Below are 18,691 nucleotides of genomic sequence, written 5' to 3' on the forward strand. Positions count from 1 at the left end.
GAGAGAAGCAGGGAGACCAAGAGGGCAGCAGCAGAGGCTGGAGGTATCCAGGAGACAGAAGCAAAGTCTGGGAGGAGATTAGGCTTGAAGGGTACCAAGAAGACCCAGGAGCAGCTTGAGGAAGAAACTGGAGAGAGTCCAGAAAGAGCTGCAGGGACTGCAGGAGGGCGAGGAAGCAGCAGTTGGAGAGAGGAGAAGTAGCATCAGGGAGGCCTGGTAATGAGAAGGTGGCAGTCAGCACATCCACTCCTCATCCCTTCACGGCAGAGGAGCAGCCAAGCAAATTGAGGCTCCCTCCACCAGTTCTGTGTGTCCTAAGGTTCACGAGTTTTCAAAATGTCAAAGAGAGGGATGAGGCTTGCACTGTCAAAACCTCACCAAGGGAGCAGGTGGCAAACAGGTAGAGCTGCAGGGGTTAGTGGGCATGGAGGCTTCAGCTCCCCCTTAACACAAATAGCAAAGTGTGTGCCACCACATGTGGTGGAGCAGTACGTAGCCCTGATCCCCCCAGGACAGTGCTGCAGTCCACCCCCAGGAAAGGGAAGGGCTGTTTCAAGGGAAGGTCCCAATAAAGAGCTGGGAAACAAAGAGAACGAACTTACATTTCACTTAAATTAAATAAATTATCAAATATTCCATCTTCTAATGTAGAAATCTTGTTGTGGCTTATATCTCTGTAAAAAATGAAAAGGGAAGTTCAGCAATTGTTCATCATACTGGTAACAACTTTCTTGCCAACACACAGGATCAAACTCTCTTCCAAGCCCTGCTTAGTGACTGGCTACCTTCTGACCACCTCTGGTCTCAAAAGCTACTTACATATGATAGCAATTTTTTCTGTGAGATGCTGTGTCACAGAATGACAGTGTTTGAGGTTGGAAGTGACTTCTGGAGGTCATCTAGTCCAAAACCCTGCTCAAGCAAGGCCACCTGGAGTGGGCTGTCCAGGACCATGTCCAGGCATTAAGCATCTCCAAGGAGGGAGACTCCACAGCCTCTTGGGGCAGCCTGTTCAGTGAGTTTGCTAATGGTTTTTCCCCTTCTCCTGGCCCACACGGAGTCTGGGCAGTTTTAGATGAGACACGGCAGGGCGTTGGGAGCAGTGGACATGCAGGCAGGCATTTGCTCCACCAATGCTGGGCTCCTCAAAGGACCCTCGTATTCAGTACCCAATTCCCTCCAAAGCTAAGTGGGATTTGCACAGCTTTATCCTCATTTTCTGTTTTGCAACCCATCTTGTGACAAATGTAGCTTACCCTCCTGCCCCAATCCCCCCTCCACCTGGCAGTGCAGCGTGCCTGCTCCTGCCTGACTCCGAACGCCAGCGAGCAATCGGTCATTCCTGGGACTGTGCAGCTGAACGCCCCGAGGAATGAGTCCACAGACACACAGCTGGGGCCCAGCAGCTGAGGTCAAGCAAGAACAAGGCTGGCTCGTGCAGCACCAGGGTGCATGGTACCAGCTGAGGGGGCGCGCTGGTAGCAGGACGGCTGGAAGGGTGCAGCATGTACTTACAGTTTTGCCAGAGAAGTCAGGCTTCTGAACGTCTGAACATCTAAAACACTGATCTCGTTACTGGAAAGATCCCTAGAGAAAGAAAACAGAGCTGTCAGCTTTTGTTCAACTTTTTGTCATTTCTGTATAGCCTCTCCCAGCCGTACAGCATTTGCTGCTCACAGCTTTGTATGCTGCGTGTATAAAGACTGGGACTATCACTAAATGCATGCCATTCTACAGCATATCTAGAGCAATTACAGACGTGACTAATGTACTACTAAGTTTGAGGTATCCTTCAAAAAAGTATGCAAGTCTATTATATGTTCAAAGAAATAATTAAGAAAGAGTTTAGACTAAAATAGTAATTAACTTACAGAAGAAAAATTCGGAGGAACTTTCAAGTCTATGCCTAATGCCAAAGAACAGGTAATTAATTACACAACTGATGCATTCAGCTTTTAATGTTTAAAGATCTTTTTGTCCCTTTTGGAAAAAGTGTACAAGAAATGAAGGAACAAAGAATATTTTCTGTTTAAAATCAGGCTAGACTTTCCCTATAAAACAAACACCGTTTAGAAAATCTTTAATCACTCTCTGTAACACTAATAGACTTCACGTCATCCAAAGAAAAATTGTTTTTGCCCTCCTATTCAGCTCTCTGTTTTCACCTCACGTCCTCTCTTTCAATTTTAAAATGTCACTCAGCTAGAAGTGAAAGTTTCGCTGATTGCTCCCTGCTCGTTCCCAATAAACTTCACTCTTCGCTTTCAGATGAATCCCCATTGGCCAAAACCTTCTTTTAGCAGCACCAAAATACTTATTCCAAGCCCTCGCAATGGTGATTCTCCTTCCAGGATTTCTGGCAGCGCTGCGGGGAGGCGGACAGGTCTGGGGGTGCTGCCCAGCTCCCCGCAGCTGCAGGCACGCGGCATCAACAGAGACATCCTCCAACCCCACTCCCTGCCCACCTTTATCCCTAGCACCTCTTGTAACTTCTCAGCATGTCTCACCTCTTATTTTTACCTCTTCATGGATTAATTCTCGATTTTATTTGGTATTTAAACTTAATGTATCTGAATGAAGAGAATTACGCCAAATTGGCAGACGAACTACTTATGATTCCAGGAAACTCTGGGGATAAGTAACAGGGATGGATGTCTCTTTAAAAGGTTTAAGTTTATTTTTCCCAATTTTGCTGTCCAGGAGTTCTTTGCCAATCTGAGAGTGGATTCAGAAGAGTTCACCAGCAACACCACTAAAGAAGGCCAAGAAATGTGCAAAATAGAAGATCAACAAACACACTTAAAAAAAAAAAAAAAAAAAGCGCTAGCAAATGTGTCAGCCAGCCAGGCAGCCTAGGGCAGGAGGGCCACGCCAGCAGGACTGTGCTGCAGAAGCACGGTGTACCTGTCAGGTGAGCACGGGCAGAGCTTTAACAAAAAGAGCATTTCTCTGCTCCTCTGAGAAACCTGAAAATAATCCAGGTAATTTTTAGGCAGCACCTCGAGCCCCAGACAGAAGGAAGTGGTGTTCCAGCTCCGACGTCTCTCGTGCCCTGGCCTTTTTGCTCCTTGCCCAGACAAGAGAAACCTCCAGAACAAACCGTCCTGCTGTTACAAAATCGGGGCTTTGGCGTCTCCAAGAGCCGTTCACAACGCCGGCTGGCCGCACAGAGAGCGTGCACAGGGCAGGGCGAAGCCCTCAGCACCACCGATGGCGCTGGGGACCTTGTGGTGGCCTGGGACGCCAGCACCAGGCCCAGTCGCTGCCCCGGCAGCTCCTCAAGCTCCCCATCCATCCTCTCCAGCAGACGTGGAGGGGTCGGTCGTGAGCCTTTCCAAGCCCCTTACACGCATCCCTTCTCATTTTGATCTCCAGGCAGGCGACCAGCCCCAAGCTACGGCCCCAAGCCCTCAGTGAGCTTCGATCCTGCCTGGGGGTGCCACCACGCTGCAGGAGGAGCAGCAGGCTGCTGACACCAGCCCCAGCAAACAGGGAAGATGCGAGCAGGAGCAGCAGCCCCAGCTCAGAGCCGCGTTTACACGGCACACGGACTGACACTAGATGTCACTGCGCGCTGAGCAGCGCAGAGGGGAGGCGATCCTGCACCGTTAGGCACAGACTGGAGCCTGATTCCTTTGCTGTTTTCCACCCTCTTCATCACCATTTGATGAGGAACCAGCACAAGGCCTCCCAGCTTTCCACCTCCCCGGTGAGGAGCCCGGACGGGGAGCAGAGCCCCGCTGGTGGCCCTGGGGGGAGGCCGGGGGTGGTGGCGGTGCCAGCGCCTGCCACCTCCAGCCGCCTGGCTCAGCTCGGCTCCCTCTGCTCCCCCCTCTGATTTTTATGGAAAATAATATTATGCCTTCCTGGCATGGGAAAGATGGCTGTGAACCAAAGTAGGCTGCAGGAAAAAAAAAAAAAAAAAAAAGAAAAAAGGCAGGAAAGAAGTACCGACCAATAAAACCCCCGGCACAGGCTGCGGGACGCAGCACGGCCTCTCGGTGCCACAAACTGCCACGACTCTATTTTCCCAGCCCACTGCCAGGCTGGAGGAAATTCGGAGCAGGTTCAAGGCAGAGCCGAAGCCAGCAGAAAACAAAGCTCTCCATTGAAACGCGCCGCACACGCAGACTGCCGCTCTCCCCCACGAGAAGAAAGGAAATCTTGGTTGAGTCGTGCCGGGGGTGGCACTGAGAACACGCTGTGGTGCCTGCACAGAGGGCAGCTGTGGGCCAGCCACGGCTCCGTGGTCCCACCTCGGTTTCCACACCTGCAAAGCAGAGCTGTGTGCTGCCAGAGGAGGCAGGGAGAGCTTGGCCCGCTCCTCTGCAGAACTTGGGACAGGCACCAAAAGGCACCAACAGCGTCGGTCCAACACAAGAACTGTGTGAAGGATGCCCTGTGGGCAGGGCTCCCTGCGCAGCTCCCCAAACACCCCAGAAAACGCACCCGCATTTAACTCCCATGGCGAGCAAAGGAAGTTTGGAGAAAAGTTCTGGAAGTAGAAGTGGTCATGTGGGGAAGGCGCAGCGGCGGAGACGCGAACATTTGGTAACGAGGGCGTCTGCCTGAACCTTGGGAGCCTGGAGCTCCTTCCCAGCTCTGCTACCAAATCCGACGCGGGGCTGGGCAAGGATCTCCTGAACCTCTCTGGAGCTGCGTGGGCCACAGGGAGAGCAGCAGGGCTAACGGCAGGGCTAGCAGCAGGGCTAGCAGCAGGGCTAGCAGCAGCCCATCCCACTGATGGAGTGTGAGCAAACATCAGCCACAGACACCGCCACGGACATCTCCTGGACAGGGCCCATCACTTCTGGGGGTACAAATCACTGCCCTGGAGCAGCCACCAGCAGGGACCAGCAGCAGTACTGGGAGCCCCCCAGCCCGGCCACTGGCACTGAGACAGGCGGGGGGTGGCTGGAGAACAGGGGCTCCACGTCCCCGCGGCAGCCCCGGGCAGCCGGGGTGTTTATTTCGGCAGCGCTGCGGTGGACGGGCTTTTTTTGGTGCACTGCTGTTTTTTTTTTTTTTTTTCTCCTTAATTCCACAGAACGTATAATGTCGAGCAGAGTATAGCACGCCTCCGCCTGCCAAGCCTGATGTCATGCTCTCATTATGTCATTTGTGGGCCCGCTCACTTCACAAAAAAAAGGGAGGGAAGGGAAGGGAAGGGAAGGGAAGGGAAGGGAAGGGAAGGGGGGCAGTGCTGGCTTGTGCCTTCCCCAGCCCTTTTGGTGCGTGGAGCCCCGCCAGAACAGTAATGGGAAAAGCATCCGCAGACAGGGAGAAGCGTCTGTGCGGAGGGGAGCCTGCGTGCAGGCTGGGGGAGAGCTGCAGCGACTCATTAGCAAACGAGCTCCAGGCCTACGAGCTGCAGCAGAGCTGAGTGCTGGAGGTAGTGGAGCTCCAGAGGTGCCAGGGAAAGGAGGCAGCTTGGGCACATCCCTGCTTCCAGCCAGAGCCTGCACAGGAGCCTCTGCAGTGGCTACGAAGGGGCTCACACCAGAGCAGGAGGGATAAAGCATTGCCTCCAGCACACCAGGTGTCCGTGCATCCCATCTTGCAATGACAGCAAAAGCTTTCCTATCTCCCTGCCCATCTTCCCCAGCTGGCCTGATGCAGGAGGTGAGTAGACGAAGCCTCTGCAGCATCCTCTGGGGAGAATCACTTTCTCCCCGTGGATGTGCAAGGCTGAGCAATCCCCAGCAGCCTCCCTCCACCAGCCAGACTTCCCTGATCCAGAACAGCCCCCACAGAAAGGGGTTTTCCTTGTGTTTGTGTGACTGAAGTGAAAGTCAAGGGATGCGGCTGGGCCCCATTTTGGTCCAAAGACTGTGTTTTAGCAGCAGGAGCAGCTACACAGACAGCAGAGCAGCTGTGCCCACGGCATCATACAGCCGGTGCTGTCCAACCCCTTCCTCTGCCAGCAAGAGCCCACGGCAACGAGTCCCATCACCCACAGGCTTTACCAGCCCCACTGCTTCCCTTGGTTCATTTAAACCTGCAAGAGATACCACTGCGTTGGACACTGCCCTATTTTCAGCACTATTAACACCAAATAATTGTTCTTATTTAACTTATCCGCCCCACTCCCGATTCCAGAGGCCGTTCCCAGGCTGCCTCAGTCCCACTTTCCCCAGCACAACTGCCAGGGGAAAAGAGTTCCCCCTTTCTGCCCTCGGCACACCGCACAAACCTCACCCAACGCCCACCCGGGGGCACCTTCGGGACACGAGGGGTGCTCAGGCTCGAGTGCATGGCACATGGGCAGGAGAGGCACCGACCGGCAGCAGCAGCAAGCCCCGGCACAGGGCACATCACAGGTGGCATCAGGGCAGCTCCGCTCCCATTTCTATCCCCCCGTTGGGTCACGCTCCTCTCCAAGAGCCAGGCTGCACCGCTCACACCTTGCAGAGGGAAAACAAGTGATGGGGGACACACCAGGGGGCTTGTGTGACACTACAGCCCCGCTCCCCGAGCCCTCGGCCAGAGCAGCCTGTCCCAGAGGCAGCCCACAAGCCGAAACGCTGCCCTCGGTGTCACCATGGCCAATTCCCTTCTGTCCCCAGGAGCAGCAGGCAGCAGGGTGCCCCGTGCAGCAGCGCTGTGCTGACACCGCCTGACGTACGTAACAGACTTTCCAGAAAAGCGGAGGAAAAACCCTATGTGTTTTTGCATGCTTGAGCCAGGAAAATTATAGGTTTTTGCTGATCTGATTCCTTTTTTTTTTTTTTCTCTTCGTTTTTGGCTTGCACCTCTCCTAGGAAGCACAGTAGGAGTAGCAGAAATTTGTGTGCAGAGCGAGGAACCGAGACCGATGCCACAGTGGTGAAGGAGATGTGAAAAAGCACAAGAGGCTCGCTTGGTGCAGAGCCTGGGGGGGACCTGCAGCCCTGCTCGAGGTGCAGACCTGAGCAGGGAGCAGCGCGCTGGGGCTGGCAGCCAGGGGAGCACCCTCAGCTCCCGAGGCTGTCACAGCACGAGGACAATTTATTTGCTCATTTTGAATTGATGAGTTTCAACCGCTGGCCCGAGCATCGGCTCTCTCCAAGGAATTCGCCCCAAAAGATGTTTTCACAAATATCCATCTGAAAAATAAATGTTTTTCTTCCCCCAGCAAAACCCTGAGTGTTGATAAGGCCGAGGCAGGCTGGGACACAGGCGTTTCTGCAATGTTTGTACACGCTGTGCTCTCCTGGGAGAGCTGCACAACGCTCTCACATATACCCCTGCAAGGCAGATGTGCCCGGAGAGGGTCGGGTTTGACACGAGGAGCCCCAGGTGTGAGGCCCGGCTCTGCCACGAGCTTGGGGCAGGACCAGGAGGGGTTGGGTCCAGCACTGCCTGCTCCTGCTGCCCCTCGGAGCTCCTTTCCCTCGCAGCCTGTGCAGACCTCTCCCGGAGCACTGGCAGAGTGGATCTGGAGTAGATCCCACTCGTCCTGCTTTGGGTATGGGTTCCTGGAGATCCTGCAGAGGGAGGTGATCTGCAGGGTGCACAGAACACTCCCCGTGGCTCTCGGCACAGCGGGTAAGCTTAGGGGTGAAGCTGGGCACTGGGTGTCCGGGTTCCTTTTGGCAGCCAAAAAAAGGGGCTGGGAGAGCCCAGCCTGGGAGGAGACCGCTCTGAGCCCTGCACGAGATGGAGCCGAGCTGGGACCCGCCAGGCACAGCCCTGACACTGCTCACCCACGCTCCTTCCTCACCCTACTGCCGTGCCCACCCGCAGCACAGAACCATGCGGGGACACAGCACTGGGTGAGTGCACACCGAAGGCACCCGAGCTCCAGGTAAAAGTGGAGAAAAAAAGCAGCTCCTCGGCTCCCGCAGCCAGCAAGCTTGGCTCAGACCTTCCCAAATACGGTTAGGAGCAGCAGGACCGGGGGCGAGGGCACTCGAACAGGGGGATGTGTATCCTCCCAGAGCGACGTCGTGCTTTGGCAGGGCAGCTCCCAGGCACTGCCACCCCGCTCCATCCTGCTCCCCCCAGCCAGGAGGGCTGGGTGGGGGCTTTTCACAGAGACTCCCAGGAACCGGAGCGCTGCTGTCTGCACAGGGACCCACAGAACAGCTCGTTTTACAGGCTATTTTTAGGCTGTGACTGACTTCATCTCCTCGTTCCCAACGTTTGAACAATGGAGCTGAGAGCGAGGGGGGCACCGGGGAGCCACCGAGAGCCTCCTGCGCTTGTGGGGGTCAGCAGGAGCTCCCACCAGCACCACGGTGGGACAAGGGGCTGGCTACGGCTCGGGACAGTCGCTGCCACGAGAGGCTTTCCAAGACAGCTCCATCTTCCAAGCCACCAGTGCCCAGAGCTGGCACTGGAAGCGGTCCTCCCGCTGCCAAGAGGTGAGCTAAGGTGGCAAAAAACAGGGCTCGAGACATCACGGCAGGAGGCACCCAGCCCTGCTCTGCCTCCGACGTCCCACCGAAAGATCGGAGCAGAGAAAAGTGAGTTTGAGAAAGCAGCAACCCAAATATTTAAATAAAGTTAATGTCCATAATTAGTGCTGCGCGTAAACAAGCTGTCTGCAGTTCCATCCAGCTAAATGTCAGCCCCGCAAATATATGTTTGTTTCATGGAAAGTTTGCAAAGAAACCAAGGATCCATCAAAACAAAGCATCTTCCCAGCACACATGGCAGAGCTCAAGGAGACAATGTCAGAAGCCCGCAGCCCAAGCCCGGCCGCCTGCCAAGCAGACACACGCTTCTTCCCCGAAAAAGCCCCGGCCTGGGGAGCCCCCCCATTTGGAGGCATCGCAGGCTGACACGCTGCCCACAGCCCCGAGTGCACAGCCAGGAGGAGAGCAAAGCAGCACGATGGGGGGTTCACCAAGGACTCCCAAGGGATTTGGTGGTAACACCACCTACCAGCCTATGCGTGCTAGACAAAGCGGACAAATCTGGACCCAAAACACGAAGAAACAGGGCAAGACTCAGGGACGAAAGCTGCTGAGCTGGCTGAGGGATGAGGGTCACTGTTGCCCTCTGCTGATGTCCCCACTGCTCCCTTCAGGCTGTGTGAGCAGCCTGGGCTACACGTAACCCTGCTTCGGACCTGCAAGCAGCAGAGCAGCACAAAACACAGGGGGGAAGCAGAGCTAACACCAAGGTTTTGGGTCATTGCCAAAGGGAGTGCCAGGCACCTAGAGCCTGCTCCAAAGTGCCCCCGGACCAAACCTCCTGCGGGGCATGGGGCAGCAGCTGCCTGCTGTGCCACCATCCCATGTGCCACCATCCCATGTGCCACCACCTGGTGTGCCACCATCCCATATGTCACCATCCCATGTGTCACCACAGTGTATGTAACCACCCCGTGTGCCCCCACCGGTGCAGACCTGCTGCCACCCTCCGCAGTGCAGGAGCGGATCCATCCCTTCCACCGCCGGGAACGCTGGCCCAGTCACCAGATCTCTGCAGTCACTTCCCACGGGTGATAACGCTCCCTGAAACGCTTTCCCTTTTGTAGCTGACAGTACCAATTTGTCTGACCTTTAGCTAACAGCAATCTGTAACAGACGAGCAAGTTTCCCAAGTCCCCGGGTGGCTGCTAAAGAAAAACATTTCTGTGAATATTTTAACCGTGTCTGTCAAACGATTTTCACCTCCGATATGTTTTACCAACACTGTTTCCTCACATTTAGGAGATTCCCTGCTCCGGGCTCTCAGCAGCACCCTTCAGCTCCGAGCGTGGGCTGCCAGCTGCAGGCAGCAGGGACGGGATGGGAGGCAAAGCCCGGGCACACGCAGCCCTTCCTGGGCCTGGCAGCGCTGCTAGCTGTTGGAAATCAACCTTCAGCAACGTCCTGCAACACCGTCTGAGCTGGGAGGATGCTGAGCCCCTCTCTTATTTTCTTTTTTCTTCTCCAGACAGAAAACTCTGGGATTTGGGGCGGTCACAGCAGCACTCGCTACGTTTAAAAATAGCACAAAGTAAATGGTGCTGCTCTGCGAAAACAATGCTGAGCACAGCCACAGAGCTCCCAGCCCGCTGCCTGTGACAGACAACCACAGACCAGGGGAGCCTGACGAGCAGAAAAGTGGAAAAGTGCAGCGTGTTCGGGGCCGGAGACCTGGCCAAACCACGGCTGCAGCACAGTCCGGTCTGTGTTTTCCTTGCACTCCCGATGCTATCTCTGCTTTCTGTGGTCTCCTAAGAGAGGGACAGGCTCTCCAGATGTTCTGAAGCCCTGGGACCTAGCGGTGCATGAGCCAGTTTCAGAAAAGATGGGAATGGGACACAAAGCTACCGACCCTTCCCTTCTGGCAGCCTGCTTCTAACGCAGAGCAGACACCTAGCACCGACCCTCGGGTGCAGCAAACAGGAGGCTCCTGCTGTCTCTCCAAACACAATCCTTTGGACATGCTCATGGCTGAATTCTTTAGGGCATCACTACCTTCAGGCGGTGAGGACACCAGGAAACACAGCCCCTCAACTCCACAGCTCCCTCCTTACACCTCCCCTGGTGGCAGCGCCCTCCACCACGCACCCAACGAGCACCCCCCCGCAGCCCTGGTGTCCAGGAGAAAATCCCATCCCGCACACCAGGACGTGGTGCCCCTCACTCCCAGACGCTTGATCTGACAACTGGCAGCATCCTTGCTCTATTTTTGCATCCCAGGCTCAGCCGCAGCAGAGCTCTGGTTCTTGTTGTCCGCCAGCCCGTGGACAAATCTGCTACAGAGGCAGTCAGCAGTCCAAGACCTCGCTGCAACCCAGCTCTTGGGGATGACTCCTTTTATTCTTACGTTCTGAAGCCAATATTTAATCCCTTTAATATATGCCATGGTGATTTTTTTCCTTCCAATTCCTGACAAATGTATGTTGCATCGAGTCAAATACCTACAGAAGTCATATGTGTATTACATCAACATCATCATCTTCATCTGCTCCATCTGTAAACTTACTCAAAAGGCAGACGTTCACGAGATCTATTTTCCATAAGTGAATTTTCCATGTTGATTGCCACTAATTACACTATCCCCTTTAAGTTTTAGCTTATATCCATGCTGTGTGCTGTATTGTTTTGCCTCGGGCTAGAAGATCAGGACAGCAGCCTAATAAACACTTGCACCATCCCATTTACCTTCTGTTAACACTGGCACCATGTTCATACTGCTCCAGTCCTTGGGAATTTCCCTACTGCCCAAAAATTCCCTAAAAGTGAACATTAATAGCCCATAGGGCTCCTCAGCCAGATCTTTTAAAATTCTTGGATGCAAAATATCTGAACTAGCTAGTTTAAGAAGGTCTAACATTAATAGCAGCTGTTTAACATCCTCTTCAGTTACTGTTGGAGTGGAAAGTATTTCATCATCCTCATATGATACAAATACATCATCTGGCTTTTTTCCAAATAGAAAACAAATATTTACTGAACAGTCCTGCCTTTTCTGTATTTTCATTGATAATTTGACCATGACTGTCTACTAACAGACCGGTACCGTTTAATTTCTTCAGTTCCCAATATACTCGAGCAACTCCTCACTGTTCCCAACTTTGTTGGCCACAGATTTTTCCTTTTCTTCTTTTGCTTATCAGTGTTTGATGCGCTCAACCCCTCAGTCCATACTTGTTGCTATCAACATTTCTCTTGGATGTTTTTTTTTTTCCGTAACTACTGTCTTTTATTCTCCAGGCTTCACTTAGTTTTTATGCGGGGTATAAGACAAGGTAGCCAGTACATTGATTAACACAGAGGAGCACATCAGGATCAGGGCAGACCCCATTACCAAAATCTATCCAACACCCCAAATTAGTTTCTCTCTAGGGAAGCTGTGGGCCCCAAATGATCTCACAATGCTAGAGGCAGGGTTTTGAACAACGCAGCTCAGCACAGTAAGATGATTAAGATGAGGTTCAGTAAGGATGATACTGAGAGAAAATGACACAAGTGAAAGAATGAGTGATCTCCCGGATCCTCCTATGAAAACAGGACCAGCCCCATCAGATACTCCTCAGGGATGGCTCCAGTCTTAACTAGAAGTCCCAAAAGCTTCCACTGGCTTCCTTTTGCCAGTGGCTGTTCCATAAAGGTGGGATTTCAGCGTTCCCCACGCTCCACACAAACTTTTTTTTGCCCAATTAAATTCCACCTCTCCGTTTTCTCTGGCACCGGCACCTCTCCCCTTTGTCCTTGGCAGCAGAGCCCTTGGATACCTGCAGGCCGTTAGCACCCAATATACCACAGTTTTCATTGCTCTTTCGCTCCATCTCCAGCAAAATATGTGGCACCGATCAAGAGCCAAGCTGTGCCAACACCGTGCAAAGCTCCTGAGGGCAGCGGGACCCCTCTGCCCCCAGCACGCGTCCCCCCGGCCCAGCCCCAAGCCCCCGCAGCTCCGGCGTAGGCCGCGGGCCTTGGCCATCAGCGGCGCTCTGAGCGACGTTCCCGGCCCGGGGACGGCTCCGCGGGGCTGTGTGTGTGTGTTTGTTTGTGATTTTGTGAATAGGGCCGCTCAGCACGTTGAGTCCTCCCCGTGGGGATGATGTGTTAGAGCGGATTGGCTCCCTATTCCCCGAAGGAAACATCTGCACATTCCAGACACATTTTGTAACGGGAGTGAAACCCATCCTTGAAGTGAAATTTTACAGCCTCCACAGCGCAAAATAACGATTGCTGGCAAGAAGCAGTGGAAAAGTAATGTTTAAAATATTATTACAGGGAAGCGGCTGCCAGAGCCTCAAATTAATCACTTGAATGTGTCTTTGGAGCCGAGCGGTGCGTTATGTAACGCTCGGCCACCTCCACCCGCTCCCGGCCCCGCTCCTGCACCCTGGGACCCCAGGAGCCGTCGCGGGCACCCGCGCACTGCTGGGCTCCATCCTGGCCACCCGCAGGAGCACAGACCTAGCACAGATCTGGGTGAGGTCTCAGCGAGCTGCTCTTCCAGGTACCCCCTTTCTTTGAGGAACACCCCAGAGGGACGACCTGCAGGGCTGTTTCTGATGGTCGCCTCTGAAAAGCTGCGCTTGCCACAGCTCTCCGCGGCAAAATAAACTTCAGAGGAGCTGGAGAGAGGCCTGGCTGCTCCCCACCATGTGCCTGCAGAGGAATGGTCCTGATCTGGGAGTGGAGCTGTCTCCAAGCTGGTGCTTTTTAAGATGTCTAGGGCAGCTGGTTATATACATAAATACGCTTCGGGCACTGGTTTGCAGCAAGCCCAGACTGCTCACTGCAGCCCTAAGCCAGGTGAGGGAACGGGGCAGTTATCTGTGCAGTGTCCTCTCCCTCACCCAGGCAGTGCAACGATCCGTAACTAACTCGAACAAAATATGATAAAAATGCAACTCACATTCAAAAAAAAAAAAAAAAAAAAGAAAAGCATCTAAATGAAAGCAGGAGCACAAACAGCAGCGGATGCAGACACATCTACGGGGGAGGAAGAAACTAAACGTTTGGCAGTCTGTACCAACAGCAGGAAAAGAAGTGACATGAGTACGGTGAGGGAAACGAGTCCTGTGCTACAGCAATTGGAAAAAAAAGCCTTTAAGTCCTCAGGAAGTGATATTCTCTAAGCAGTAATGAGGGCAAAGCTCTGTGATTCCTCAGGGTGAGGATATGCTAGCAGGGACACCAGCCCAGCATGAGGTGTGGGGCAGGCAGCAGGATGATTCCAGGTGGCCCCAAGAAAGGCCCAGATGCTGCTGGACTGCTGTGACCAGGGCCCAGCTGGAGCCCTACCGGGGGATGCTGAGCCCGGCAGAAGATTTTGGCTGTGCAGATGACAGCTCCTGCAACCCTCATCTCCTCCCTGTGCTTCAGGCTGGGCACCCAGCACCAGGGGCACTTCTGAAATGTTGGCCAAGGATTTGGGTTTCTCCTACACCCGAGTGCGGCTGCAGTGTCCGGCAACATCATCTATGGCAGCTGCTAAAGCACATCTCCTTCCCTGTCCCGGTTCACTTCCACACTCCCTGGGTTCTTGGTAGTTAAAATATTCTGGGTCTTAGACAGACAGATGCATACATACATAGACACTGAGACAGACAAACAGATAGATATTTTGCCCCCAGAGGGATTTTCTTATTCAAATCCATTTTATCAACTACAGAAGCAAACGAATCCGAGACTGCTGTTTTAAATGTCTAAATATGTGCTCCACCAAAAGGTCCAGGCAGGAGTTCTGCAGGAGTTGCTGTGTCTATTTGTTAAATAAAACACATCTGGAGAAACTGTCCAAACACGCCGTTAACATTCTGGTCTGCTGGGCAAATAACAGAGACTTAGAATGAACTCTAGAGGTTTTATCTATTTAAAGGGCAGAAAAAGCAAAACTGACTAATTAAGCACCCTAAGGAAAAGGAGGCGGGCACCCGGAGCAGCAGCAGCATGCCTGGTGGCCGGCAGGCTGCACCTCGGGGTCTCCCTGCATCACGGCTCCTGCTGAAGCTTGAGGTAACGGCATTTCCATGCCAGGGAGAAAGGGCTTCCCACCTCCTGCTTCACTGTAAACATCTCATGCACAAGGGCACGGCAATTCAAAGTCTGGCCCACGAATCCCTAGTGGAACACAAACGTCCAAGGAATTCATTAAACAGCAGCTTTGCTCGCCGTTATGTGCCATAAATCACGGGGCACGATAAAGACCCAAAGCCATTCTGCTCTGCAACTGCAGAGACAGACAGAAAGACAGACGGAAAGAAGGAGAGGAGGGAAATGGTTTACAGAACGCCCAAGGACAGGCCTTTCCTTAATCCGCGTGTTCCGGTGCTGTTACCGATACGAGCTCTCCCTGTATTTTTTCAAACGTGGTTGTTTGGATTGGAGAGCCCCGTTCTGAATGTTTCTGGAATACGTTCACTATAGGTCCTCAAACATCTTCCTTCTGAAAACAAAAACCAACTAGAACCCAACACAGATCCACTGGTTCCAGGGCCGAATGGATTTGCATGTTTCTGGCGTTAATAATGCATGTGGTCGCGTTGCTTCCTTTTAGCATTAGAAAGTCTTCTGTGACGTAGCCGGAATATTTGGACTCCAGAAAACACCGATGTTCAGAGGCCCCAAAGCAGGCACAAAGGGAACTGAGCAGCTTGCTTGGGCCTCAGCAGGGCCCCGAGACACAGCTGCCCCCTCTAGCAGATCCTGCAGACAGGTGTGGGACACGATAAGGGATTTGTTTGGAAGAGCTGGCAGTTCGTGTGCTGCTCCAGCAAGAGGGGACACGGGCCTGTCCCTAGCACTGCCTCCGCTTCTGGGGCTGGTGAGTGAGGGCTGAGGAGCCCCTGCTGCTCTCCTCATCCTTGGTTCTTGGTTTAGGCACAGAGGCTCGAGGAGCTCCTCAAGGTTGGTCCCATCACCCAGAAGCAACCTGAGGTTTGCACTGGTCGCTGGCTGTACTTTGTGCTTCTTCAGCGAGCAGCCAGGCTCAGTGCAGGTTCTCATCAGGTCGGAGGGTGTGCCAGACCCAGCTGCCCCGATACACATCGCTGGCTCTTTGCTGGACCACCAAGAGCAGGATCCTGCTCCGTGGCCTCCTGTGGCCCCATCCTGCTTTCTGCACTCTGCATCAGTACCAGCCAGACTCGGGGTTTTCATCACACCTCCCTTATCAGAGGAGATGGACTTCTCCCTGCTCAAGCCATCAAAACACTACAATTACAGGGAATTTTAGGACAAGACTTGTCAAGAAGTGACGGGCTGAATTCAGCCTTGACATCAACAGACGTGCCCCAGGGATGCACTCGTTTTCACGCGCTGTGCACTAGGAGAGGCCAACCATCCCTCAGCGTGCGCAGGGCGCAGATGGCACACGGACACGTTGGCAGTGCCACAGCTGAACGATCTGGGCCTGACCCTGCAGAAAGGAAACGTTTGGATCTCACGGGTTAAACAGGAGTTGCACATCTAACTCTCTACCCATTCCTTGGAAAATTTAAACTCTAGACAGGAGAGAGCCAAAACTTTTAACACGATCTGCCTGTGAAGAATTGCTGTCCGCGCTTCTGCCAAACATTAACGGCTGATAAATCCACCGCGCGGCATATCTGGGGGTATGGGGTGGAGACCAAAGAACAGATCCCTGGAAAGAGCTCTGGAAGAACGCTCCAGTCCAGTCATCAGCTTATCCTGGAAAGATGCAGCTGACCTCAAGATAACTTGCTCTCGCACCGCTCCCCTCAGCTCAACTCTCCCCCACGACACGGACTGGGCTCCACCTGCCTGGAGCAATGAAAGCAATTTACCTCCGACCTCTGGCTCAGCCAAAGGCCCTTTGGGCTCACCTCCGCTGACTTTCACAAAGCTTCTGTGCTGCTTTACTGTAAGACTTTAACTGCAACCTCTCCCTGCCACCTGCTGCCCAGAAGGGCTCGTGCTGCGCTCCCAGGGCGGACAGGCTGGGGCTGCGCCCCAGAGCCACCAGCAGCTGAGCATGAGATGTGCTCTGCCTGAGGAGAGCTTCCATGCTCCCTTGGGGAAAGGCACAGAAGGCCCCAATCCTTCACCACATCCATCCCCTGTCCTGGCACGTACGTTATCCACTTGTGTACCCAGTCCGAAGTGCTCTCAGGTGAAGAACACCATCTCTGGAGCATCCGTTCCATCGCAGCCCAAGCAGAAACAGGAGGAAATCAGAGCTACAACAGACAGCCGGAACAGGCTCTGAGGTCCAGGTCTGCATCCCAACCACAGCCCACAAAACCAGCCCGCAGCAGGGAGCCTCTCCCTGCTGGAGCACCCCTCGATGGCAGGGACGGACGCTGCAGGGCCACCAGCCCCCTGGCAGTGCTTGTACCAGCACGGGGCGCGCTGCAAGGAGGCTTCCAGCCAGCCGAGCACACAGCAGGTGCCCGTCTCTGCAGTCTGCTTTGCTGACCAGCTCTGGAAAAGGGATGGATGGCTGTCCCTTGGATTAATCACACAACGGAGACTCGGTTGGTCTGATCTTGTGATGGAATCACAGCGAGGATAATCCCATTCGCTTCAGACTGCAGCTCACGCTTGCGGTCTCTTAGAGGGAGGATCACTGCCGTGCCTGTTCCTTTCTCCCACAAGACTGACGCCTATAACCTTTTTTTTAAATCATCATTATGTGGAATAAACTGTCTAGGGAAAAAAATGGCCTTGCAACTCCGCTAATCTTCCTAATGATTTAATACCTGCAAATACTACCGGGAGGTATTCCTTTCCTGATCGCATTAAAAGCTGTCATATTAAACGTCTCACCACACTTCAGCATCCTACTGTGGATTTTTTTTTTTTTTGTATTAAACAAAGCCAATTTCTCTGGAGACCGAGTAGGGGTTTATGCTCCCCACCAGCCCCCCTGATCTTTAAAGACTTCTAAATGCCTGCCTGGGGGATTCCAATAAGTCCTGGCACAGTTCCTCCGAATAGTAGCAAAGCTAAACAGGGTACGGCTGTTATTGCAGAGATCACTCACTGCCAGCACAAATACACAGACCGGGCCATTCAACCTCTTACAGCGGGAAAGTCACGGACAGTTGATGATTCACAATCAGCATTTTTTCTTCGACTACAGCCACCCTTTTTCTTTAATTACTCTTTCCTTCTGGCAAGCATCCCTTCCCTGCAGTTTTTACGATGCTTTTTGCCCCGATTTCTTCATCACACCAGCAAGAGGAGGCAGGGGACATCCCAGAGCCCACAGCTGGATTTCTGTATCAGCTGCATGCCTGAGCCCTGCTGAGAGGTCCCAGGCAGAGCCTGCTGCGGCTCAGCTAGCCAGGGTTATCATCCCCCCACGTACAAGACCAGAACAAGGCCCGTGAAGCACTGCTGTCCCCCTCCAGACCTCAGGAGAAGGCTGAAGTGGTTTCGTGGCCCATGTTTGTGCTGGCTCTGTGCCCAGGGGTGAAGCTCACCGGTGGGAGCCTATTCTATGTATTTTTCTTTTTTGCTTTTCATGTGCACAGCCAAGAGACATTTCTTTCCCAGGTCAGTGCCTACAGGCACAACCACCTGTAAATCTGTTTAAAGATCGTCTGTTCCCCACCAAGCACTCGCTAGGACAGAGCAGGGTTCAGGGTGCCCCCCCTGCTCCCCACCATAGCAGCCCTCAAAGTCCTTGCTTTCAGAATCCTTCCTTCATTATTCAACTTCAGTCTTCCTCAGTTTGGGTTCCATCCAGAGTTCCCAGAAGCTGGTCCTCTGACAATTCACCTTGACTACAGGCTTTTGCTGCTAACACCCACAGCCAGTGCACATCACACGCTGGTGGCTATGAGAGAGCCAGCAGGTGTTGGGCAGATGTCACTGCAGCAGAGACAGGCAAAGAAAAAAAGGCACATCCCTTCCCCTTCCTTTTTTTTTACTGTAAACAAACTGATTTTACTGTTGCTGTTTCATTTTTTTCTTGAGTCCAACGAAACCAAAGCGACTCCCCTCTCTGGCACAGCGCTGCCCGAGGAGCCTCTGGGGAGCCTGGTGCTTCGCTTCAGGTTCAGACAACTGCCTTGGACTACGTCTCAACTTACTGATTACATTAAAAATGACTCTACCCTGCTCTTATAAGCTGAGGATTAAAAAAAATAAATAAATTAAAAAAACATGAGGGTGATTGTGTAAGAGAGTGTTAGTGGTAAATACAAACTGCCAGTAAATGTGCTTTGTTTAAAATGGAGAGAAGAGCACGAATCCAAGCAATGCCAAGCCCCCGAAGTGCTAAGGACAGGGGCCCTGCACAACGGAGGTGTGAGCCCACGTTCCTGAGCTGCGTGCTGGGCAAA

The 18,691-nt window shown here is 53.2% G+C and overlaps 1 protein-coding gene across 2 annotated transcripts in view; it reads right to left on the reverse strand.

The window, feature by feature from the left end:
• The window catches only part of PKD1 (polycystin 1, transient receptor potential channel interacting), an 85,533-nt gene that overhangs the window by 47,836 nt on the left and 19,006 nt on the right, over window positions 1–18,691 (reverse strand). For both annotated transcript variants that reach the window (XM_082772337.1, XM_082772336.1), the window contains exons 2-3: window positions 1,516–1,587; window positions 603–674 (exon numbers count right to left, since the gene is read on the reverse strand). In XM_082772337.1, coding sequence (XP_082628463.1) covers window positions 603–674; window positions 1,516–1,587 — 144 coding nt within the window. The remainder of the gene's footprint in view (window positions 1–602; window positions 675–1,515; window positions 1,588–18,691) is intronic.

The sequence above is a fragment of the Aythya marila genome, assembly GCF_965140915.1.
Source record: "Aythya marila genome assembly, chromosome: 15".
NCBI classification, from domain to species: Eukaryota; Metazoa; Chordata; class Aves; order Anseriformes; family Anatidae; genus Aythya; species Aythya marila.